At 37.7% G+C, this 27500-nt stretch overlaps 1 protein-coding gene across 1 annotated transcript in view; it reads left to right on the top strand.

Moving 5' to 3' along the window:
• Positions 1-27500, top strand: part of LOC124394616 (Down syndrome cell adhesion molecule-like protein 1 homolog) — a 108650-nt gene that overhangs the window by 6885 nt on the left and 74265 nt on the right. Inside the window, 2 exon segments of the mRNA XM_046862974.1 lie at positions 6634-6954; positions 10895-11041. Coding sequence (XP_046718930.1) covers positions 6634-6954; positions 10895-11041 — 468 coding nt within the window.

The following is a 27500-nucleotide window of genomic DNA, read 5'->3' on the forward strand; positions in this document are numbered from 1 at the left end:
ACACTTACAGCTTTGCTAGTTCAAGGGAATTAGAACCATTAAAAAACAATAAAAACTTTGCTTTTACTTCACAATTTCCTTTTGATTAACATTTTCTTGTCCAGTTTATCCAGCCATAAAAAATTGTCATATATTATTTATTACAGAAAATAATATGATATACTTTTTTTTAATACTTCATCATCTTTATTAGACAACAGGCTTCATGAACTTTTACCACAAATTCATAAATTAATTTATTAACTACCAATGATACAGTAACATTCATGTTACTTTTTCAAATGTAAAGCCTGGGAATCAGTTTGTCTTTCTTTCTCTGTTAACTGCAAAGTGAACCTGGATGTATACTTAGATGTTGTAAGATGAACAAGTGGGTATAAACAGTAAAACACTGTTTACTCCAGTGTGCAGACCCTTACCCATACCCCCACTGTGAGATTACAGATATTTCAATCTTTATTATAGGGGATAATGTGGTAGAGTATAATCTGCAAAAGCAAATAGGGTGGAGGAGTCCAGCAAAGTGAGCCGAGCAATGTGACCTGCTTTTTTTGCCCATTTCCAACAGGATATATCCATTTATTTCACATATTTAATAATATGAATTTTCATGATATCTTTAGATTTTGTTTTTTTTTCTCCATTCACATATAGCAATTTAAGATAGTAGTAGATGTGGTTTCTTCAAAGCCTTATTAAAAAAAAACACCCTTGTCTTTGCAATTGTTTTCTGTATTTTTAAGTGCACTGGAGCTGTCTTTGGTACTGAAGTATGTTGGGTCTCTTCATTTATCTGCAGTGGAAATGCAGTGGATAAAAACAAAGAGCAGACAACATGTGATCTTAATATTACCTACCATTGAACATGTGGATTGCTTTGCTCTATAAAGTTGTTTGCGTTCAAAGCAGGCTCTCACTGACATCACAATCACTAATATCTACCAATCACCGAAGCCTGGTATGTATGTGAGGGTGTTGGGCACCAGTGATTGCATAACACTCTGCCATGATTCTTGTATGCAGGCATGTTCTTGAACCTCCAGGGTCCTTTGCCTTATACCTCTAGGGTCCTGGGTCGATTACTGTCTGTGCACCATTTTACATAATCCCTTGGTGTCCATGTGGATTTATACAATGGTACTTTGCTTTTCTTCCAGTGTTTTGAAATTCTGCACATACCGTTACAAGTGAACCCCCTTTCTAATTTCCAAGGAAAAGAAAGTAGAGTAGAAGCATAAACCTATTTGATAGTGCATCTCTGTTGATCAAAAACCTAGTCATATCATCAGAACTATGTAATTAAATCCAGAGACCTTGTATTTTGACCTTGAGTCATTTTCCATGCAAAGATACAATAAGCAGCAATATTTCACATTTGCTCATTTTTGCACAAGACACAATTGCATTTCAGCAAGTTCTGAACCCAATCCTGGCCTAGTTTGATCTGTGTCCATTACATAGAACAACCGCTGTAATCCAACCTCTGTCTGAGGACAGAGAGATGGAAAGGCCCTACACCATGCTGCGATTATCATCCTGGGAAGCCTCTGTGTTGTGTTAAATGTGAAAGGAGATTATATGGTTTTATCTCTGCATCTAGCATACAAATTCCAATCACATAATATATCCTTTCATGTTCTATGGGAGTCAAGTCTTAGAGAGAGTGAAAGAGAGAGAGTGAAAGAGAGAGAGAGAGAGAGAGAGAGAGAGAGAGAGAGATTTCACCCCCACCCCAGTAAGGGCTTTAATCTCAGACTTCCAATTCTGTTGAGACGTTTCCATGTTTTATCCATATCGTAGCATTCATGCATATTTTTATAGGTCACAGTGATTTGTACATTTTAAGAGCTTGTTGTCTTGATGTATATTCAGATATACTGCATTAAATGTATTTGTATGTCGGTATTGAAAGCTAGTGAAGGGTTTGGTTATCTGTTTTGACCTAAATAGCATAATAACATTCTACTAGTATATATTGGAACACAGAGCAAATCACAAATATGCCAATTATCTAGACATTGTTAATATAATTATAGTGGAGGGCATTCAATTAGTGCAACATAATTTCATTGATCTGATAAATACAAGTGTCTCAGGAAAATAAAAGTACAGTCACAGATGTTAACATTTCAAAGTTCTTCAGAGGAATATTATTGTGCTAACATTGCATTTTTTAACATAAGTGCATTTAAGTTTGTGGAGTAAATAATTCATTAGAGGTGCCATGATGTATTTATTCTCTTATCTAAATGAATCATTTATAAAAGCTTTATCTTGATTACTGATTGTTTATCACTTTGAAATATATTTATGGCATCTGGCAGACCCCCTTATCCAGAGCGATTTACATTTATCTCATTCATACAACTTAGCAGCCATAGGGTTAAGTGGCAGGGATTGTGGCTGGAATTTGAACTTATGACCTTCAGATTCAAAGTCTAAGGTATTAACCACTAAGGCACCACCTTAATATTTCTACTGTGATTTGTCTGAAAAGCTAAAAAGCTACTTGGTTGTCAAATTCTACTGTATGTATGTATGTATGTATGTATGTATGTATGTATGTATGTATGTATGCACATTGGCCACTGTATTTGGAACTTTAAGTCAATCATGTGACAGAAGTGTACCACACAGATACAAGTCAAGAGGTTCAGTTAATATTCACATTAACTGCCAAAAACAACATGAGAAACTACTTCTCACAGCTTTCTTTCAGACTTACAGAAACCGGATAGGTAAAACTAGAAAAAAGACGGGGGATCTTCAACTGTCCAGTTTGGTTGAACCTGTGCCCATGAAATGTGTCTATTCTTAAATTTTTTGCTGAGTTTACTGAGAAATGTTATTTATTTGTTCACACATTCACCCTAAAATTGTAGCTCCTAACAAAATGTGGCCACTTCCTCTTGATAAGACAAACACACAAATTGATCCGTTAACCAGCTACATTTAATATTTTGAAGGATTTGGAAATCCTATATATGTGTGTAAATAAGTGGTTTAAACATAGGTGACAGAAAACCTTTTGCTTTATCATTCATAGATTGTGTTTTGATGCTATAGCCATCTGTGGGCAAGTGTCCAAGAATTTGTTATGCGTTTTGGTGTGAGGGAAATATATAAAATCTAACAAAAGTGAGTACAGCTTTCACATTTCATGTTCTCAAGTTACAATACTATAAAATTAATATTAGGTATGCTTTAGAGTAGTCAATGTGCAGCTTTTATATTAGTATAGATTAACTGTCCTCTAAAAATACAGCCAGTGACCCCTAAGTGAACATGTCAAATCTGTTTTCAAAGTGTAATTATTTTGTATGAGCATCATTGTTATCTAGTACTGCCTTAATCTTCCTGGGCATGGAATTCACCAGAGTAGCACAGGTTGTTGCTGGGATCCTCTTCCACTCCTCCATAATGACATCCCAGAGCTACTGGCACTTCTCCACCTTCCACTTGAGGATGCCCCTCAGGTGCTCAATGTCGGTTTGCCCAGCCTTTGGCCCAGTGGAAGCCTCTTCTGAAGCTGGCTCACGAAAAAGCTCACAAACAGTTTGCTGAAGACAACCTGTTTAAGAGCATGAGTTACTGGAACCATGTCCTGTGGTCTGACGAGACCAAGATAAACTTGCTTGGCTCAGATGGTGTTCCCCATGTGTGGTGACGCCCTGGTGCGGAGTACCAGGAAAAATTTGTCTTTCCTACAGTCAAGCATGGTGGTGGTAGCATCATGATCTGGGGCTGCATGAGTGCTGCTGGTACTGGGGAGCTGCGTTCATTGAGGGAAACATGGATTCCACCATGTACTGTAACATTCTGAAGAAGAAAATGATGCCCGCCCTTCAGAGTTCAACTGCAGTTGTTCAACATAATTACAACCGCAAATACACCGCCCAGATTGCCTTGCTGAAGAAGCCAAACATAAAGGTGATAGAGTAACCGAGTATGTCTCCAGACCTAAACCCTACTAAGCACCTGAGGGCATCCTCAAGTAGAAGGTGGAGAAGTGCCATGTGTCTAACATCCAGCAGCTCTGTATTGTTATTATGCAGTTATTATGCAGGATCCCATATAATAAAATTGTTGCTGAAATGTGAGGGTGTTTTCACTTTTGTGGGATCCTGTAGACAAAATAAGGAAGCTATCTCTTTTAAAAGAGTATGCAACTTTGACCTATGAAGCAAAGTGTGCAGCAGTTTGAAACAATATGGTTGGCTTCTTTAATTTCAGAACTGGTTGGTGGGTTGGAATATTACTTCAATATCTCATGAGATGAAGACTTATACAGATAGAAATGCAGATGAGCAGCTTTAATAAAAAGTTAAGGCAGCAATCCCAAATGATTATGCAAAAGCAAAATGCATAAAAACAGGAAAGATCAGGCAACCTGTAAACAACCAGGCTAGGCAAAATTCTAACACAAAAAAAGATGAAAGAAAGAAAGAAAGAAAGAAAGAAAGAAAGAAAGAAAGAAAGAAAGAAAGAAAGAAAGAAAGAAAGAAAGAAAGAAAGAAAGAAAGAAAGAAAGAAAAAGGAATTGGAATCATGTCAGAACACAGGCTTAGGTACAAAAGAAAGATAGGGAATGCTGAGGTAAATAAATAAAAAGCTTCCTTTAATCTGGGCCTGCAAGTGTGTGTGGTCAGAAACAGTTTAGTGATGGTCAGGGTGACTTACATAAAATGTATTGCACAAGTTAGAAATAATAATAATTTTCTTGGAACCATCACTACTTATCTGTTTCGTAGCCCTTTCTTTAAAGGAGTTATTTCAACGTTCATTCTTTTGACAGCAGGCCACAAGGAATTCGGCACCTACACCACCTAAGGCAGAGACTGGGCCATCTTTTGAGCTTAAGAGAAACCAGCTGAAATTCCGGTTAGCCCACTTAGCCTGGCTATTGTGGAGGGTCTATTTGCCTGTGGGATTCCACACCAGGCATTCCAGATGGCTATTTAGTAGCGTGAGGTGGTGAATCATAAAGTTGAAGCCCTGGATGAAGCTCCTGTAAAAGTTTTTGCAGTAGTCCCATCCAAGGCATTGGCCAGTCATCTACAGTGACCACCATTAACTGGTCCATGGACAATCCATCGAAGATGATGACATAACCATGGAATGAAATTGTGCCTCGGTGCTCAGTGGTGGCACCCTCAATAATTAGAGAATTTCTTGTCTCTTTAGCAGGTGCTGAAAAACTGTGTGGAGGTGTGGACAGTTGATCTTCAAGTCAGTTCCTTGCTGTTCCCTACAAACTGCAAGTTGATCAACACAGTCAAGGACCTTGTGAAATTGCATGAGAAATCTATCATTATTAAAGCTTGGTTTGAGGTTGACTATAACAGGACTCACCATTTGCAGGTGAGGGTCACAGCTGTGCTGGTTCTATTGACAACAATAGAAATAGCAGTGTTCTTCCTGGGTCTTTTCTCTTTTTGATTCACTAAGCCTTACATGCTGCATCTGCATTAGCTTCCAAGGCACACTGGCACTTGGAGAACCATGATTTTCATTGGGTGAGTGGTAGTTGTGAAGCAGAAAATCAAGGTGGATAGCAAGACCCATAAGCACATCAAGGTTTAGCTGTTTATTGCAACATATTAACTATGTGAGGATTGAATGACAAAGCCACATCGCTCCAGCCACTGCCTCTGGCTAAGAAGCAAAATTCGGGCACCCACTACATGTTGGTATCCTTGCTCTCAAGCTTTTGCCCTCAAATGAGTGAACAAACACATGCTGAAACAACTCTGAAACCCTCTTTTTAAACCTGGGGGATGATCTCTGGTTCCAAACTGGCACTGCCCTCTTGAGCATATTCCCTAAGAGCAAATTAAGGTTTGAGCATTGGTGAACAAGTCAGAGAAATTAGTGCTAGGGGCAGCATGGATGTGGTAGCAGTTTGGGGCAGGAGATTTATCTTAGTGTTGAGACAATTGTCATTGCTATTCCCTAATGAACTGTCAATGAGACATGATGACTTGCTGCCAGGCCTGGCTCTCTGCTGCTTCCATGTTGCGGCCAAAGTATTCTGTTATGGTATGGGCATTTAGATGCATGCAAAAGCTGGTAAGCAACTGTAATAAAAGGTTTAGTGATTGCGAATGCGGTAGTAGGTGTGATTTCTGGGAAGTGGAATTTAGTGTGGTTATGTGTTGTGGGGGCGTGGTCAAGCACTGGTTTGTGAATGGAGGGCTTAGCCAGAGATTGAGTGGTAAGGATCACACACCTGCGCATGGTTTTACTATTGAGTGTTCTCTGTTGTAGTGAGAGGATAAAAGGATAGAGAGGAGTGTGCGTGTGTGTGTGTGTGTGTGTGTGTGGGTGTGTCTGTGTGTATGTGTGTGTGAGTGTGTGATTGAGTTTGAAAGTGAATGCAAAAAGTGGCTAAAAAAGCTGTGATGTTATACTAAAAATAATAATAAAGGTGTATTCATTGTCTTTCAAAAAAGATCTGCTCCTATTAATCTCAGATTTTTCATTAAAAGGGATGCTTTAAATTGCGTCTTATTATTTAATTAAATAATGATCATGGTAAAAAAAAAAAAAAAAAACACTAGTTGTTTATTCTAAAACTAATAACAACTGTTTGAGAAGAAGTGACTTCTTGTCTGTTTTTGGGCCTTTCATCAGTGAACAGTGAGGATGTGGTCTCGACACGGCTGTACTTTGTGAACGCCTCCCTGCAGAGAGTGACCTTCTCCAGCTCAGTGGGGGTGTCCCTGCCCTGCCCAGCAGGTGGCGCCCCCCATGCAGTCCTCCGCTGGTACCTGGCTACCGGCGATGACATCTACGATGTGCCCCACATCCGCCATGTCCATGCCAATGGCACGCTGCAGCTCTACCCCTTCTCTCCATCTGCCTTCAACAGCTTCATCCATGACAATGACTACTTCTGCACTGCAGAGAACCAGGCTGGCAAGATCCGCAGCCCCAGCATCCGTGTCAAAGCAGGTGAGAAGCTTTTTTATCCATCTGTCTTTTTTATGTTGTTTGTCACTATAAATAACCCTCCACTTTACATTACATTAACAGTGTTAGTGTCACTATATTCAGTGTCAGTATAAATTAGGTTTACATCTACACTCTAAATTTATGGTCAGCATTATAGGATGTTGGGTTTAGACCCTGGGTTTACACTAAACATCTGCAGTAACAGCAAAACTTGTGGTGGCCATATTGCTAACCTACATAAGAATGTAAGTTCCACATGGGTATCCCAGTGGCCGCCTGTTGACCTGGCTCCTTTAAAAATGCGAGCAGACGACCACGCAGTGCCACAGACAGTTGGCTGAGTATACCTCAGATTCAGTGCCAAGGTCACTTCTTGTGAGTGGGAGTTTTGACCGCCCAGTGACAGCAAGGGATGTCCACAAACACACACACTCTCTCTCTCTCTCTCTCTTTCACACACACACACACACACACACACACACACACACACACACACACACACACACACTTATGCCAGCTTGTGCTGATACTGTGCCATTGTCCCTCCTGTCTTCCAGCCTCCATCTGTCCTCAGTGCTCAGAGTTTCTATCTTTCAAAACCTACTTGGTCTACCTATTGCAGATTATTTCTAATGTTCTTGTCAAAAAAGCTAATTTCACTACTGAATACATTTTCCAAGCTCAGTTTTGAATCACAAAGGGGGATTAATTACTTACTAACCAGTGGGAATATGGTGATTACTTAAAATCTTTACACTTCTTTTTAAGTGCTCAAATACTCCAAAATTCCTCTTAGACCTGACAAGACAGACTATGAGAATACACTAGTCGAAAGTAAACAGCCAATCAGCTTCTTCACTTGATTGTTGCCATGGGTACTAGAAAGGGGAGGGGCAGGGTGTGGTGCCCAGTGTCTCAGGTGGCACTGGAGAATGATGACAGTTGACAGCTCATGGTGTGGCACCATCCCCCTCCTTTTTATCCCTCCATCTCTCACACTCTCTGGCTTTCTTTCATACTCCCTCATTCTCATCCTCCTTTGTTTCCTCATCCACTCCTCTACATGCTGATCATGTGCAGAGACACCTGTGTGGATAGCTTAACATTTATTTTTCTTTTTTTAAGTGGGTTCCATCTCTCTCTCTCTCTCTCTCTCTCTCTCTCTCTCTCTCTCTCTCTCTCTCTCTCTCTCTCGCTCTCTCTCGCTCTGTGTTTCTTCTTTCACTCTGTTTCTCTGAATCACACCTTTCCTTAAAGCATATTACATAACCTAATGGCTCATGTACATTCAAGCAACCCATTTTTTACTTTTTTATGCTACCTGACACTTAACAGGTAACAGCACCACCTTAACATGCAATTACAATAGTAGAATAAAAATAGCAGAGCTAATTATAAAACAAAGTAAAGCAAAAAAAAAAAAAAAGTTGGTCAAGATGTTTTAAATTAGAGCATGTTTTTGCATTTTACCAAAAAGTAGGTGGGTGTGGATGTTTACAGTATATATTCATCTATCTGCTTCCAGACAGTTACAAAAGCCAAAACGTATGAATTATGCAAGAACTTGTCACATCCAGGGAGTAACCAGTGATGATGGACTTAATGATTTTGCATCAAGGACAACCAATGCTTTGAAAATTCATGTAGCCCTCTCCTCTGTAGTACTTTCTGACAAGAGCACAGAATGAAGTCTTATATGTGAGAAGGTTGTAACGTGGTTAAGGCATTGGACTCTGAGTCAGAAGGTCATAGGTTCAAATCCCAGCACCACCAAGCTGCTTCTGCTGGGCTCTTAAGCAAGGCCTTCAATCCTCAACTTCTTAGTTGTAAGTTGCTCTGGATAAATGTAAGAGCATGATTTTAAGCTCATGACTGCACAGTTATGTGCCCCATTATAAAAGGGTGTGCTCACTTATGTAACAGTTTTTTTTATTATTATTTTTTCTTTGGTGCACTGAAATGTTTCTGTTTGCTTTTTATTTGGTTCAAATATTGGTGAAAAAAGACAAACCTACAACTTTAACAGAGGTGTGTAGACTTTTTATTTCCACTGTACATACTCTGACAAGATTCTATGTTTACAGTGGTGGTAGGAATGAATAAAAAATAGATTTTCATTTGGATGTGAATGTTTTTCGAAATACTTTCAAGGTATTTTGTGTATACTTTTTGGCTTTGGTAGCCAAAATTTAGCTTTGTAGATTTGAGAAATGACGGCGAAAATGGTTTTAAAACAAATCCGTGAATTGGGAATAAGCAATTGGGAAAAATTGTAATGTGACTGTCCTTTAATGCACCTTGTTTATTCAACCTAATTTCTTTTTTCTGTCTTCTTGTTGTAAATCACATGAATACATAAATCTGGTATTTGGTTCCTTTCGAGTAAATTATTTAAATGATAGTGATACCTCTGTTCTCTCAGTGCCCATGAAAGCAGAAGGTGCACCAAACTGGGTTTGAGTCTGTTTCTAAGCAACGCATTGAGCACAGTCAAGCATCAGTAAGATTCAAATGAAGGAGTACATTGAGTGATTTGATTTAGGCCTATTAGACCTAAACTATACATAGACATAAACAATATGTAAATACATTGTTACACATTAAAATATAAACATAATGGCACTATGCAGGTTTTTAGTGGACATGAAGCTACACAACATAATTATGTAACACATTAGCCACTTTAACACTACTTATCTTTGGAAATCTGATATACTGTGTATTCCAGGACATGCAGTCAATCAAGAAGTTAATAAATGATATGAGAATACAGAGGCCAGAGAGCAAGGAACCTCTATTGATTGCTTCTATTGATTCATATCCCTGCTGCATCAGTAAAACGCTGTTTAGTTACCAGTGGACAAAAGAAATGTAGACTACAAACAAATTATTTATGGCAAAAGTTTATGTATAGTTATATATGGTTAGGTGTATAACACCTTATACTCCAGCCTTGATGATCACACAAGAAAACTGGTTTCTGTCTCGGTGGGGGACAATGTCGCCTGGCACAAACTATTATTAATGACCAAGAAACCATGCCTGCAGGCAAGGCGTTAATTATGTCCAGGTTTGGGTTGGGGGTTGTGCCAATTCTTTGAATTTGTTCCTGCTTCTCTAAACCCTTATAGTACCACCTTATTATTTGTCTCAAAGCATATTAATCATTTTTTTTACTATAATTAAACTAAAGGAAATGTGTTGTATGTTGTTATGAGTGTGAGTAATCAAATATGTATCTTTTGGGGTTTTTGTATTTTAAAGAAAATCAAACAACACGATTCCTGCCAGTATGAATCCAAAAGCACTGAGTTTACTATGAGATGTTAAATGTTGAATCTGTACAGGGAATTGCTAGAATGAAAACGCCCTTGCACTGCCTCCCACAAAGAAACACAGGAGCAATTACAATCCCCAGGTAAATAGAGGTTGATGAGAAAAAGACTACAAATTGAAAGTCCAAAATTAAAACAAAATTTCGCACCTCTTCTAATCCATTGCTGGTCCCCAGTTGCACTTTACTCAAAATTCCTTGTTTGTAAACAGTGATTCTTTAATATCTCATCTCTTTCCCACATTGAGCTTGTTCTGCTTGTGAGGAAATGGTAACATGTCAGGCATTTAATGTTTGTGGGAGTTGCAAGAAATGTGTACACCCAAGGTATGAGTGATTTTTTATTTCAAAAATTAAGAAACTCACATTTCTTATTACAATTACCGACTACATAAACATAAAACACACTATATCATAATCATACAGAAAATTGTATTTACTTATTCTGGAATTGAAATGAATTCTAGGTCCTGAGACTTTGGCTCTCTTTGTTCTATATAATAATTTTCTAATCATTTTTAATTATAATATTTTTACCTTAACATTATAGGAAACAGATATTACCAAGTGATTGTTAAACCTACTTCTTATTTTGTTTACACATAGTGTTCAGGGAGCCATACACGGTTCGTGTGGCCGATCAGCGGTCCATGCGGGGCAACGTGGCTGTCTTCAAGTGCCTCATTCCTTCAGCCGTGCAGGAGTATGTCAGTGTGGTCTCCTGGGAAAAGGACACCGTTGCCATTGTGCCAGGTAGGATTGCAGCCGCATACTTTCTTAAATAGTGCTAAGTCTTATTAATGACAGAAGGGAATCTGCTTCACTGCATTAGTTCTTGATAGGATGGCAGTTTGACAAATGAAACATACAACATTCTAACAAGGAGAATTGTGGAAGATTGATGACTCAGGCTGAACAATCAATCTGCATTGTATCTTAGTATGTCCATGTGAGAGCAATATTGTGTATATATATATATATATATATATATATATATATATATATATATATATATATATATATATATATATATATAAACATACTTGTGGTAAAGTTAACATCCAAAAAGCATTTGGCCAGCATCATTTTCGATTTCGCTTTTAGACACATCTTGTGGAAGTCTATGAAGAAAACATGAATTGATTCTTAATTAAAATGTAGCAGACATCATGTTCTGATTTTAGACTAGCTAGGAGACCTATGCAACCCTCAGTAGGGTTTTACGGAGCATTTGTAATCAGCCTTAATTCATTTGGCTTTTTTTTTTTTTTTATGTCTCCCATTTTGTCTGTATTGAAGAGGTAGGCAAAACGATCCAATTAAACAAAAGTGAATTTTGCCTGTGTATCATAGAAAACAACATAGAATCATCCAGAAAAACAAGAAGCCAAAGGACTTCGTTTCTATTACTCAAATTTAGCCCAAACAGAGCAAGATTATGATGTATTTCTGCATTGCTCATCAACTTAATGGTGTCTACATAAATTAAATACAAATTCTTTCAGTAAAGATTTTGAAAACTGAACAAATATTAAAATTAAACACACACCTACGCGATATAATACATAAGATGAGTAAACATTATCATGTAACTTTTTGACATTTGTTAAGGTTTTTATGTTGATTAATGTAATAATATCAGTCAATTACTGTGCAAGGCAATAACTCTACACTTACTTTTTCACTCTGCTTCTTGTGACTTGTTTGAGTTTTAATTAAATTTTAATCTCTTCTTTTGTTTTATTAATTTCTTTTTTTTAATTAATATCAAAAATATTGAAGGTGGATCTTCTGTGCCAGTTTTGAAAATTTCCTGAGTCAAGACACACAACAATTTAAATAAACTGTGCACATGTTGTTTTAGTCTTTTCAGTAAGCTGACTGGTAACCTTAATTCAATAAATCCATGTCCATCTTCCAACTATTGCTGTACCTCAACTTGCGTAATTACAGAAAATTGTAATTATTTACTACCCTTAAATAATCCACAAGAATGGTTTTCAGGTTAATTTCAAAAAGTTGAAAGTTTGAAGCTGACGTGAGACCATTACTCAGTAACTACATAGTACACTATGTAGTTACTGAGTAATGGTCTCACGTCAGCTTCAAACTTTTTGAAATTAACCTGAAAACCATTCTTGTGGATTATTTAAGGGTAGTAAATTATTTATATTTTCCCTAAAAGCTCTTAAAAAATTTTTAAGAGCTTGTAAGTCACCATGTGTAATATCACTGTCCATGCAATCACTAAAAAATGTTTACACAGCTTGACTTATACAGATCATTTTCCAATGACTACAAAACATTTTTTTTTTATTTCATTACACATATACATGTGGTTTAATAATGCTTACTAGGAAATATTATTTGGATCATTGTAATGGTTGATCAATAAGTTGTGGCATCTGGATATCTGGATATCACTTAAAAACTTAAAACTTTTTAGTGTTCTTCATCTTTTGGCTGGTCCTGTGAGGGGTCGCCACAGCAGATTATCGTCTCCAAACTGGGTTACACTTAAAATACTATTTAAATCAATAAGATAGATAGATAGACAGACAGACAGACAGACAGACAGATATAAAATTTCATATATTCCAGCAGCACAAACATCAAAAAGTATACTAAATGCAATTTACATTATATATAAAAGATAAAGATAATAAATATATAGACATATATAAGGAAACAATGTTTGTTTACTCACTGTAAACATTACTTATACATCAACATACTTGAGGTGAATTAAAGTGACAGTGCAGTGCAAACATTATCTAATTTACCATTGTAAACAGTGTAACAGGAGAAGAGTGAAAGGCGGTGCATGTGGTTGTAATTAGTGGGTGCTGGTTCAAATATCATTGAATGAGCTAATCCTAAAACTGGCTCAATGCATAGTATTGTGTAGTTTGATCAATATACCTCCTATAGGTCTCCATTCTACATCTGAGCTGAATGAGTCTTCTGCAAAATAAGCCCAGCTATTTTATAAGTAGGTCATGGAGGGGATGCTGTTTATTGTACAGAATGGCTGAGTTTACTGAGTGTCCTCTTTCCACCACCACCTTAAGACTGTCCAGTGAGCAGCCCAAGACAGAGGAAGTCTTCTTTATCAGCATGTCTATATTGCTACAAATAAGACTACACTGGCTACCACAGGCTGGTAGACGATCTCCAGCATCTTACTGCAAACATTATAGGAATTGAGCTACCTCAGAAACTAGAATCTCATCCCTCTTCTGTACACAGCCTCTAAGATGAACTTTCAGTCCACCTTGTTGCTGAGATTGACATTAAAGTATCAATAAGTGTCAACCAGCTCAACATCCTAATCCACGATGGTAATAAGATGATGGTTGTGGTCATCTGCCACTTGTAGTCCACCACCATGTCTTTGGTCTTGGCCACATTGAGAAGCAGATCATTTATCCTGTATCCTGTGTTATATTTTCTTTTTGTATCAGAGGAGACCGAAAGCAGAGTTGTTAATCAGGTTTCTGTACTCCTCCTTCTGTCCATCCCTGATGCACCCAAAAACCATATATTCATCGCAATCTTTTTTAAATGGCAGAGGTACTGAAAGAGTGAAAAGGCAGTGGAAGAACACTGTTCTCGTTAGTGCTCTGGTGTTGCTCAGTAGGTTAATAGACTGGCAGGAACCACAACCTAGGGTCTGTTCGACAGGTAGTCAGAGACCTAGGAGATCATGGACATGCCCATCTGCTTCAATCAGGAGAGGTTGAATGGTGTAAAAAGCACTTGAAAAAGTAAGAAAGATACAGTATATAACTGCATCATCCACACCTATCTGTTCTTGGTAAGCAGACTCCAAAGGATCCACAAAACCACTAGTATTTTAAGAACTTTCATGGCATGTGATGTGAGAGCTATGGGTCTGTAATTGTATAGAGATGAGGGAATTATCTTCTTTGGTAGAGGAACCTGGTACTTGCACTTGATAAAGGCTCAGGTTGAGGAGGTGCTGGAGGTTTACACACAATTGGTTAGGCTCCTAGTACCCTTGGACTGATTTTGTCAGGCCCCCCAGGTTTTCTACTAAGCTTCAGCTTTTCTATCGCTCATCTCTCTCCTATTCTGGCTAGGACCTGGCACAGATAGGTGTGGGGGTGACAAAAAAGGCATTCGGTGATGGAGCGTGAACTGTTGTAAGGTGAGCAGGAAAGAATTGTTGCAGACAACTGGGTACAAAAAGTTATTTGATCTAGACTATTAAAGGATGTTGAAAAATGGTGTTGGTGAAGATAGTTGACCATAATGGAAAATACCTGGAGATGTCAGCTATTATCAGATAAATAAGTTTGAATGAAGGACAAATAAGTAAAGCAATGCCTTGTACATTTAATTACTATTATTAATCAACATAGAAATTATTGAATCTAATGATTACATAATTATATTTGATTTATTTCAATTACATAGCATTAATGATGTTTCATAAAATATTTGGTAATATAAAATTAAGGATTTAGATATAAATAGATTTGAAATACATTTATCTACTGGTAACTAGACATTAAATTGATGTAGGTTTATAGTTAATTAATTAATAAATGGTAAATTACATTTGTTTTTTTTATATTTGGGGATGCCTTACTCGACATAACTTTACTAGTGAAGCGCAAAACTTGGACCCAGTTGTTAAGGAAAGAAAGCTGTTGTTGAAGTAAAAGTGGTCAGTTAACTAATGCTGGTACAGCAGGACTTTAATGCAGCATTTGCTATTATTGACACTGAAATCTTCTTGTAAAGGTTTAAAGAGTTTTTGCCTGGTTTAGATTTTATATTACAGACTGTTACTGGGGCAGAATGAGGCAGACCAGTGGGACATCTCCTCTCAATTCAGAGGAGCCAAAGCACTAATTTCAGGCTGTCCCAGATTGCCAAGCTCCTCAACGTGTCATGGGAAGTAAACCCAAAACCCTGTGTAGAATCCTTATTTCTACTACTTTTCATCATAACCTTTTTTTGTGTAGGTCACCCGAAGTAAGTAATCACAAACAACAAAGGGGGAAAAGACTGTTCTCTTTTTTAATTCTGTATGAGATTCCAGGGAACTCAGGCAACAACAGAGGCAATGCTCCAATGCAGCAAAGATAAGATAAGATAAGATAAGATAAGATAAGATAAGATAAGATAAGATAAGATAAGATAAGATATCTTAGTACACACATATATATATATATATATATATATATATATATATATATATATATATATATATATATATATATTTACAGTGAGGAAAATAAGTATTTGAACACCCTGCTATTTTGCAAGTTCTCCCACTTAGAAATCATGGAGGGGTCTGAAATTGTCATCGTAGGTGCATGTCCACTGTGAGAGACATAATCTAAAAAAAAAAAATCCAGAAATCACAATGTATGATTTTTTAACTATTTATTTGTATGATACAGCTGCAAATAAGTATTTGAACACCTGGGAAAGTTTGTTTGCAATTACAGAGGTCAAACATTTCCTGTAGTTTTTCACCAGGTTTGCACACACACAGATCTTCTCTAGATCAGTCAGGTTTCTGGCCTGTCGCTGAGAAACACGGAGTTTGAGCTCCCTCCAAAGATTCTCTATTGGGTTTAGGTCTGGAGACTGGCTAGGCCATGCCAGAACCTTGATATGCTTCTTACAGAGCCACTCCTTGGTTATCCTGGCTGTGTGCTTCAGGTCATTGTCATGTTGGAAGACCCAGCCTCGACCCATCTTCAATGCTCTAACTGAGGGAAGGAGGTTGTTTCCCAAAATCTCGCAATACATGGCCCCGGTCATCCTCTCCTTAATACAGTGCAGTCGCCCTGTCCCATGTGCAGAAAAACACCCCCAAAGCATGATGCTCCCACCCCCATGCTTCACAGTAGGAATGGTGTTCTTGGGATGGTACTCATCATTGTTCTTCCTCCAAACACTTTTAGTGGAATTATGACCCAAAAGTTCTAATTTGGTCTCATCTGACCACATGACTTTCTCCCATGACTCCTCTGGATCATCCAAATGGTCACTGGCAAACTTAAGACGTGCCTGGACATGTGCTGGTTTAAGCAGGGGAACCTTCCGTGCCATGCATGATTTCAAACCATTACGTCTTAGTGTATTACCAACAGTAACCTTGAAACGGTGGTCCCAGCTCTTTTCAGTTCATTGACCAGCTCCTCCCGTGTAGTTCTGGGCTGATTTCTCACCCACGAGGTGAGATCTTGCATGGAGATTGACAGTCATGTTTAGCTTCTTCCATTTTCTAATGATTGCTCCAACAGTGGACCTTTTTTCACCAAGCTGCTTGGCAATTTCCCCGTAGCCCTTTCCAGCCTTGTGGAGGTGTACAATTTTGTCTCTAGTGTCTTTGGACAGCTCTTTGGTCTTGGCCATGTTAGTAGTTGGATTCTTACTGATTGTATGGGGTGGACAGGTGTCTTTATGCAGCTAACGACCTCAAACAGGTGCATCTAATTTAGGATAATAAATGTAGTGGAGGTGGACATTTTAAAGGCAGACTAACAGGTCTTTGAAGGTCAGAATTCTAGCTGATAGACAGGTGTTCAAATACTTATTTGCAGCTGTATCATACAAATAAATAGTTTAAAAATCATATATTGTGATTTCTGGATTTTTTTAGATTATGTCTCTCACAGTGGACATGCACCTCGATGACAATTTCAGACCCCTCCATGATTTCTAAGTGGGAGAACTTGCAAAATAGCAGGGTGTTCAAATACTTATTTTCCTCACTGTATATATATATATATATATATATATATATATATATATATATATATATATATATATATATATATATATATATATATATAACTTCAAAAAAACATGAATGTCTGGTGATCATTTTTATTTTACATTTTTATTTTAAAATGTAACCCCTAGGCAAACATACAGGACACATCTCAAAAATCAAATATCAAATTATTTTCTTGATTAGAAACTAGACACACCCCTGATGAAATATCAACATTTTCACACCCACTTTTAATGGTTTTTACTTTAAGAAATAAAGTGGACAGAACTCATGCTGAGCTCATATTTGCAATGATTGCATATAGCACTGATTAAGATACTTTATACTAATTAAGGAACTCAAAAAAAATGTCAAGGCAAAGCCTTCTTTAAATCAGCCAAACACATGCAGACTGGATGCAATTATTTCTATAATACTTCTTTAAAAATGTGTCAAAAATAATAAGCGGGTTCACTGTTACACAGTATGGTAAAGCCTGCATTGTTTTTCCAGAATTTTCTATGCCAAGTCCAAGTCACAGTATACATTGCATGCCATCTCTAAATAGCCATTCGACCCAACCCTCAATCTTGCAGGTGTTTTTTTTTTTTATTTGTAATTTTTTTATACATTTATCGCATTTGTTGCCAGGTGCCCTTATTCAGAGCAACCTAAAATGTTCTCATTCATACAACTGAGCAGTTGAGGATTATTTAAGGGATCAGCAGTGCTAACTTGGTGTTGCTATGATTGAAACTCATGACTATCCAATCAGAAGGCAGCATCTTAACCATTCGCCTACCATTCAATATGGCGGTGTCTGAGTGGCAGCCTGTTGCAACAGCTTCCTCTTCACTATCACTTCAATTTCTGTATGAGCTTGTTCAAATACATGTGTAGCCCAGTCTGCAGGCTGTAATCTGCAGACACTAACATCATACCTGGCTCTATAACTCTAAATTTGGCCTGCAACAGCTTTCATGGAAGTCTTAAGGATTGCTGACCTTTCCTCTCAGATCTGTTCATCAAGTCTGCCTATATTGGAAACATTTAGATTTGATTTACAGTTTCTCTAAAGTACACAAGCCCCTTCATCACAACACAAAATAAAGACTGGATGGCACAAACATTGGTGCAACATTATACGGTGGTTTCTAATGTTCTTCATGTACCCAACATCTCTAAAACTGATATAGAAAAACATAGCTAAAATTAGAAATGCACTCACCTTTAATGCTTGAGAAAATAGTACATACTTTTATTAGTTTTAGGTTGTAACATGTTGCTGGCTGGCTGCCTCTTTATGTAAGCTTCACCAGAAAGATCACCAGAAGCATTATAGCTCACCCTGAATCGTTTTTTTCAGTTCGCATCTCACAGCCAGCAAATTATGTATCACCGCTAAACTATGGAATTAATGTGATACCATGCACAGTTTAATTATTTTTACTCGTAAGAATGTTTCAAAACATGACAATATCTGGTACATGGTAATACTATGCTGTGTAAATTGACAGCAGCTTCATCTCCATTTATGGATTTTAGCATATGCCCATATACAAAGCAACATACCAGTTGAGGTTTAAGGGCCCTGCTCAAGGGCCCTGCAGTGGCAGCTTGGTAGTGCTGGGATTTGAACTTGGAACCTTCTAAGCCAGGCTCCATTACCTTAACCACTCAGCTATCACCTTCCACCCACAGCACCTCTAACAAAAAAGACAGAAATATGAATGTATTTCATAGTTAATAATCGAACCAAGGCAGATGGAAAACCATATTTAGCAAAAATAATTCAGAGGAGCATCTTGAATTATTAAAAAATTTTAAATGGTATAAAGAGTATCTTCTAAGTTTCTTGTTTTTAGAACTTATGGATAATACTCTATTAAGTAATGTTATGTTTTAGTATTTAACTTGTTTAGTGTTACAATATATTTAAATGTTGAAGGTCTAAATGTCAGAGTTTCAAGAATAGCAATGTAATATATATGTAGTTTCAACTCTATATGTGTGTGTGTGTGTGTGTGTGTGTGTGTGTGTGTGTGTGTGTGTGTGTGTGTGTATGCGTGTGTGTGTGTGTGTGTGTGTGTGTGTGTGTGTGTGTGTGTTATATTGATTTACTGATTTGCTGTTAGATATGTGTTCACACATGATATTTTACTGTGGATGTAAGATAACCGTTAATGTAGATTTAATATACACAGGGTGTGTGTGCGGTTACACTCGTAAAGCATTATTGACTTTTGCTGCATTCTTCCATTCTTTGTTATGTTGTGTCCAGCTGTGGATTGCCTCTTAATTGATTAACTGGTTGTATAATAAATTAATAAAAGGTCACACTTACATATCTGCAAAACAACACTATGCTGTTTGACTTATTTAAAGATGATCATCGATAGAATGGCAATAATGGTAAGAAAATTCTATAATTGTCTGTTTAGGACTAGGATTTATTCTTTATTGTTTGTTCTTCTGTTTTCTGGTATCCAGATATTTTATATCTACTTGTAACAATTGTATAGCTGTGCTTCCTTCTGGTTTTTTTCCACCTCGTTTAATTGTCCCTAAATTAATACTATTAGTAAACGGTAAACCTTATTATATTATGATGCATACCATTACTTTTCCCATTTCATTGACATTGACACACACCTATGAACATATTGGTTTTCTCTTGAGAGTTCTAAGTTAAGATATAATGAAGTGTCTGGCAAGCTTTTGGATTACATTTAATCTATTGATAGATATATGGTTACGACATGTTAAGACCTTTAGATTTAAAATAAGTGAGTCACTCCACATAACATGGTAAAGAAAGTAACAGAAAAGGGGGAGAATATGCCTAAATAATCAAAAAAAACTGTAAAAAAAACTGTATTTAATTTGAAAAAAAAAAAAAAATTTATTTGACAGAATTGCATTCATTAAATACATATAGAAATTAATAAAAGAAATATGATGCAGTATATTTATACAGTATATATACAACATATTTTAACATGTTAATGGTTTGGGAAAATATTTGTGAAAATCTGAACCACTGGAGTATATTGAAGGTGCTCTAATGGATTTTATATCCATCAGTACCAGACAGGTCAGTTGTAACATGAAAACACAAGGGATTAGATAACATGTATGTTTATTTAATTACATGACTTTTTTAAAACTCAAGTGATCAGGAATGCCAATGGTCAGTACACAAATATTTACAGCACATGATTCAGAAGCCATGTTGGTAAATAAGACAAGGGTTCTGAGAATCGCTGGAAATTATGTACATTTAGAGCAGGAAATGAACCCATTATATAACTTTGGTAGCATTTATGACAATGTTAATAAGTAATTAGTCAGGTAAAATGTTAATAGTTTATTTTGATTAAGTAAAAAATTGGAAAGTAAATAAACAGAAGAAAAATCTGTTTCTCCCCTCGCCTGCACAACAGCATACATTCTTCTAGGTAAACTTGCACACAGTTTCTAAAGAAACTCGGCTGGTAGGTTGTTCAAACGTCTTGTAGAATTAACCACAGATCTTCTGTAATGGGAGCTGCATCAAATCTTTCTGTCTGTTAATGTAATCCCAGACAGACTTGATAATGTTGAGATCAGGGCTCTGTAGGAGCCAAACTATTACCATCAGGACTCCTTGTTCTTCTGTAAGTTGAAGATAGTTCTTAACATTGGCTGTAATATTGGGGTCATTGTCCTGCCAATCAAAAACCTCCCTAAAGGTACAGCACAGTGTAAAATATCTTCCTGTATTTCTCACCATTGAGAACATTAATCCTGACCAAATCTTTAATTTCATTTGCAGTCCGAAACTTTAAAGGAACCTCTACTATACTTCACTGTTGCCTGCAGACACGTATTATTGTACTGCTCTCCAGCTATTCGGTGAGCAACTTGCTTCCTGTTGCAGCCAAATATTTCAGATTTTAACTCATCATTCCAGAGCACCTGCTGCAATTTACCTGCACCTGAATAGCCTTGTTTACGTGTTGGAGGTAAAGCTTTTTGGACACAATTCTTCTATGAAGAACACTTCTGGACAAATTTCCCAGGTCAGTAGATGGGCTTACGTAGGTCCTACTGGTTTCCACCAGTTCTTTGCTAAAGTCACTGCTGGACATATTCTGTTAAAGGGAAGTAAGCAAATGTGTTTTTTATTCTGCTTCATTAAGTTTCCTTGGCCAAACCACTGTGTCTCTGGTCCTAAACATTGCCAATTTCTTATGCTTCAAAATTGGATGGCACATCTTGAAACCTCTCTGCTTTGAAATCTTTTACCTGGGAGAGACATTGTTGATGCAGTATAACTACCTTGTGTCTGTGCTTAGTCTTTCCATAATGTATGACATGAAACTCCCTTCCAGATCTCACCTCAGGCTGTGTTTACACTTGGCATGAACATACGATCTGTGTCTGGATGTTGTCCACATACACATAAAAAAAAAAAAGTGTAAACGTGCTTCTGATCGGAAATGTTTTCCAATTAGCGTGTCCTGGTCCAAAAGTAGTCGAGGACACATTGTGCTCGGATGTTAGTGAAATGTGAAAGCAATCCAGCCACCATGTCTGCATTTGCAGGTCAACATCACGCAAAAACCACGCCTCCATACTACCGCTAAATGCAGCTGTGTGGTTTTCAGTACAATCAAGGGCGAAGTACATTGCAAATATAGATTTAAGTTTGCCTGCGCACCTGAAAGTTGCAGAAACCCACCATTTCAGGTCCACTCTGCACCAGGGCCATCTTTTGCAGACCTTTTTAAAGATCTGATCAGTTATCCAGATAGAAAAGTCAGTTGATTTTGCCAGGTGTAAACGTGCCCCGTCCTGATTGACGCACGTTAATGCCAAGTGTTAACGAGTGAAGTGAAAACCAGGGTGGTCAACCCAAATATTGATTTTATTTAGATTTTTCTTCTGTTTGCTCATTTTGAAAATCTATAAAAAAAAAAAAAATACAATAATAATAAATAAATAAATAAATAAAATGAACTATGTATTTTTTAAAGCATTCTCACTTTACAGCATTCTTCTTCTTACCTGCATAAAACTTGGAGCCACTTAGTATATAATGTCTGTTCAAGCTAAGTTGCTTGCATGTTAAGGCACAACATTCACAGAGTAGAATTAGAAAGGGAATACGGAGCAACCGACACGTGAGAATGAAGAGTTCTCTCAGTGAGTATCAGTAATCAGCATTCTCTTTAGTGGAGCTTGCAGCCACTCCAGCTGCTCCTTCAGCTCCTGTCACCATTTTGTCACATCTCGCTCTTTTTCGCATTACTCAGAACAGCAGCATCAAAAGTCAGCAAAGCAAAATGATGGAGATAGCAAGAAAGTTTTCAGGTTGCTGAATTATGCAGAAAGGGATGGAGGGTGGGTGAAAGCAGTATGTGTGGACAGATAGATGGACGAAGTGGGAGAGGGAACAAGCGGCTCTAAAATCCTGATGTGACTTGATCTCTGGAGAGCTAAGGGAAGATGGCTACATATTTGACCATTAAAGATGCATGCTCTTCCCATCGCCCCTCCCTTATTTATTTATTTATTTATTTCATCCCTGTTATTCCATTAACAGTGAGGCATGAAACACAAATAATGTGTGTTTTTGTGTGTATTATTCTAGTTTTATGTGTTTGTGTATGTTATGAGGGACACAGAGACATTTACTTATTAATGTGTGTTTACGGGCTGAGGTTACTGTAGTAGTGGTGACAGTGGCAGAATACAGGATTGAGCTTGTTTATTCATGGTCGTGTTTGGATGTATTACAGAGAGAGCAGGTGCAAAGCATCACTTGCATGTTTGGGGAAAGACATTTCAGTGCACCCAAAAGAGAGAGAGAGAGAGAGAGAGAGAGAGAGAGAGAGAGAGAGACAGAAACAGCTACACAATTTATTCGAAAGCAAAGTGGTACAAGTGTTTTTTTCTAGTGTGTGTCCATTTTAATGACAGACAGACAGACAGACAGACAGACAGACAGACAGACAGACAGACAGACAGACAGATAGATAGATAGATAGATAGATAGATAGATAGATAGATAGATAGATAGATAGATAGATAGATAGAAACATGCATACATATATATATAATGATAGTGAGGTCATGAGAAAGAGATGGAAAGATGAGAAGACTGAGATAGGAAGCAAGGGAGGAGGACTGTGCGAGACAGGAATTTCAATGGCACTCCAATCATGCAGCCATGCTTGTTAGCCTTGGTAAAATTTGCATAGAGCTGTGGTGCATTCATTTGGCTCCCACAGAAGATGGCGTCTCCTCTGTGCTTCTATCTGGCTGTGCATTAATCTTCTACATCGCATTACTTGCTTAATATGAATTTGTAAAATTTTTTACTCGAGTAAATATGCACTGTGGGTGTGTGTTAACAATCTTATCTTCTCTTACTCCAACATTTCATGTATTGCAGACTGGATTGGAATAAGAGAAATATGTGTGCATGTGTGAGCGCATGCGCGTGTGTTTGTGTGTGTGTGTGTGTGTGTATGTGTGTGTGTGCCGTAGTGCGTATAAGTAACATTAACCAAATGCTAACAAAAAATCCTTAATGTTGGTTCTATCAAAATAATCATAATAAATAATTGATTAATAAAAAAATAAAATAAGTGTAAGCTGCATATTTACTTTGGGAAATGTTGGAATCTGGCTATAAACATACAAACCACAGGGGCTTTCCTAAATTTATTCTCTCTGTATATTTGCCAGTCTCTCTCTCTCTCTCTCTCTCTCACACACACACACACACACACACACACACACACACACACACACACACACACACACACTCACTCTTTTAGGACTGGGGGTCGAGTACCCAGTTTGCTCAGGTTACATGTTCTTCTTGTATCTGTGAGGCTTCTCTTGTTTCTTCCCACCTCCCAAGTGTGCAGTCACAGCTGTGCATGGTGCACTGGAAAAGACGAAGGCTAAATTCTACAACCATTTCCATACACCGAGAGTTCTTAAAAAACAACTAAATAATTTGTATTTCTTGATCTTATTATTTTTGGTAGCAAAGAAATTAAGTACACAGGGACATCTTCTCACTGCCTTAATACTGATTATTACAGCAAATATACACTATATAAATAATACAATATAAAAGACCCCTGTTTTAGATTGAAATGTAGGCAATACTGAAGCCTTAAGTTGTTTTTGTACTGTATTGATGTATAATTAACATTAATCAATGTATGACTCTTAATTCGAGATTATGTGAGAACTACATTAAAGTGTTTATTTGAACATTTCTTGTCTGCCAGGCCCGATTCCTTTCCCTCAATCTGCATAAATAATTTTCAGAATTCTTTTTTCAGTCATACTTGAATCAAATCAGCTCTGACTAGCTCCCGAAAATCACTGAGGTCGGAGGTCAAAATCACAATTTAGGGGTGTGAGTGCTTGTATGTACTGTATGTGCAGTGTTCTGATAAATATCTACATGTGTACATTCGCACATCCTATTGTTATGTCATGTCTCCTTGCTCGATTCATGTCTGCTCACTCATGTGGTTCAGTGCTCTTTCTTTCACTCACAATGACCTCCCTGTCTCTCTCTCTCTTTCTCTCTCTCTCTCGCTCGCTCGCTCTCTAATACAGTATTTGTCAACTGTAGCTGCAATTCATCACTTTTAACTTTTGAAACAGAATGCTGATTATGTGTATGGATGTTTAAATCTATATGTGATAAATGAGAGAAAGAGAGACAGAAGAAAAAAGAGAGAGAAGAGAAGAGAAAACACGGGCAGTGGGGCAAGTACAGCCCCAGGTACTAGCAGATGGCAACCAATATATTTTTTCTCTGTCCTTCCCTCTTTCTTTCTTTCTTTCTTTCTTTCTTTCTTTCTTTCTTTCTTTCTTTCTTTCTTTCTCTCTCTCTCTCTCTCTCTCTCTCTCTCTCTCTCTTTCTCGCTCTCTCTCGCTCTCTCTTGCTTTTTCTCGCTCTCTTTTTTTTCAATAGACATCAGTCAGGAAGAGTCAAGAGGCCCTTGTGCACATATGCAAATAGGTGCATATCTGTTTGAATTCGTGCCTTGTTTTGAAGGACCTTTAAGTGGTAGGAATTGCATTATGATCACATTTTTTATGTTACACTCGTGTCTATAAAATTGTTAATGCTTAAACGGTGTCAGAAACAACGATGTGTCACATCTTGCTGCATATGGTGCTGGGTAGCTGCAAAGAGATCAGAGTGCCAGTCATGTGAGCATTAGAACTAGACCATGAAAGAATAGAAGAACGAGGTCTGGTCAGATAAATCACATTTCCTATTAAATCATTAAATTCTATTTAATTCAGGTTTATTTCTATACCGCTTTTCACAATGGACATTGTCTCAAAGCAGCTTTACAGAATGTAAGAATTAAAGAACAAAATTCACTAATATTTAAATGTATGTTTATTTATGGCTAATGAGCAAGCCTGGGGTGACTGGCATCTAAAAACTCCCACAGATGGTCCCTTAAAGGAACCAGACTCAAAAAGGAATCCCATCCTCCCCCAACCAGTGTGTAATTCTAGTCTTATACACTCAGTTGGTGTTGTAGAACCAGGTGCTCCTGAACAACTTATAAATTAGCTCAACATCTCCAACTCCTTCATGCCAGAGCCTTTAATTGTTCGATGATGGAGAATATGCAGATGTAGAATGTTTTTGTGTATTGCTTAAGAGGTTTTGTATCATTAAAGTCCAATGTCTAAAATCTTCATGAAGTGGGATCTGACACTGGAACATCTCTAGATGGCTCAGAATCCTTGTTTGGGTCGACATCATCTCTTTGATGGCTGAGAAGGTGTACATTGGAAGGTGCAAGAGTTGGAACCAGAAGCACTATGGGGAGAAGGCAGGCCAGTGAAGGCAGTATGATGGTTTGGGCAATCTTCTGCTGGGATTTCATGTCGATGTTACTTTCATACATACCACCTACCTATTCTCCAGATCAAAGCCATTTTTCCTGCATCAGCAGTCTAGTTTTAGTGAATTTGACCTCACTGTGTATTTTCAAATCACATACTGAATCACATACTATATCACTGAGCCACAATGAGTGTGTTTAACTTGAAACCTGGACTGATTTGCACCTAACTGAAATGTTTTACATCCACATGGTACATTCACTTCATTTTTGCACATCTTTTTGACTGTTGCTTTGCTGTTTTGCACAAACCCTTTTGTTGACATTTTATCAAATTACAATTTTACAAAATTACTTCTGTACTCAGTTCTCTTTTACACACTGCACTGTGTACTATACAGTAGGTTTACTGGTGGCACTATTTTGTGTTTGTTGTGTATTTGTACTTCACTGTCTTGTGTTGTCTTACACTGTTTGTCTTGCACTGTTTGCACCAGGTTACACACGATGCATTTTATGTGCCGAGGACACTTACTATCTTATGTTGTTTTATGTAGCACCAGGGTTCTGGAGGAACGTCGTTTCATTTCACTGTGTACTGCATCAGCTATATATGGTTGAAATGACAATAAAAGCTTCTTGACTTGACTTGAATGAGCTCATCCACAAAAACTAATCTGAAGAGAGAAGGGCAAGCAGACAGACAGACACAATTTAATTTGTATCCCTGTCTTGATAACATGCTCAGATAAGTAACTCAAACATCATGTCTACAAGGTGGCAGAGATGGACCCTGAGAGAGACATTTACATTTACATTTACATTTGCGGCATTTATCAGACGCCCTTATCCAGAGCGACGTACAAAAGTGCTTTAAATCTCTAGTAATGAACACATCTACACTGGTACGCAAGATTACAAACTTAATATAAATATAACTCGAATTCTACAAACTTGGAAAGTGCTAATTTAAATATTTCAGGAAGAGGTAGGTCTTCAGTCGTCGTTTGAAGATAGTCAGGGACTCCGCTGTATGGACATCTAGGGGAAGTTCATTCCACCACCTCGGTGCCAGAACAGAGAAGAGCCTTGAAATGTACTTACCTCTCATTCTGAGAGAAGGTGGTACCAGTCGAGCAGTGCTGGAGGATCTCAGACAGCATGGTGCAGTACGAGATGTGATGAGGTCTCTGAGGTAAGATGGTGCTGGTCCATTTTTGGCCTTGTAGGCAAGCATCAGTGTTTTGAATCTGATACGTGCAGCTACTGGAAGCCAGTGGTGGGGTGCAGCAGTGGGGTGGTGTGGGAGAACTTGGGCTGATTGAACACAAGTCATGCAGCTGCATTTTGGATCATTTGCAGTGGACGAATAGAGTTCAGGGGAAGACCTGCCAGCAGAGAGTTGCAGTAGTCAAGTCTTGAAATGACAAGAGACTGAACAAGCACCTGGGCAGCCTGTGTGGACAGAAATGGTTTAATCCTTCGGATGTTATAGAGAAGAAATCAACAAGAACAAGCAACATTAGCGACATGTGGGAAGAAAGACAGTTCATTGAGAGAGAGAGAG

This window comes from Silurus meridionalis, chromosome 12, assembly GCF_014805685.1.
Source record: "Silurus meridionalis isolate SWU-2019-XX chromosome 12, ASM1480568v1, whole genome shotgun sequence".
Lineage (NCBI taxonomy): Eukaryota > Metazoa > Chordata > Actinopteri > Siluriformes > Siluridae > Silurus > Silurus meridionalis.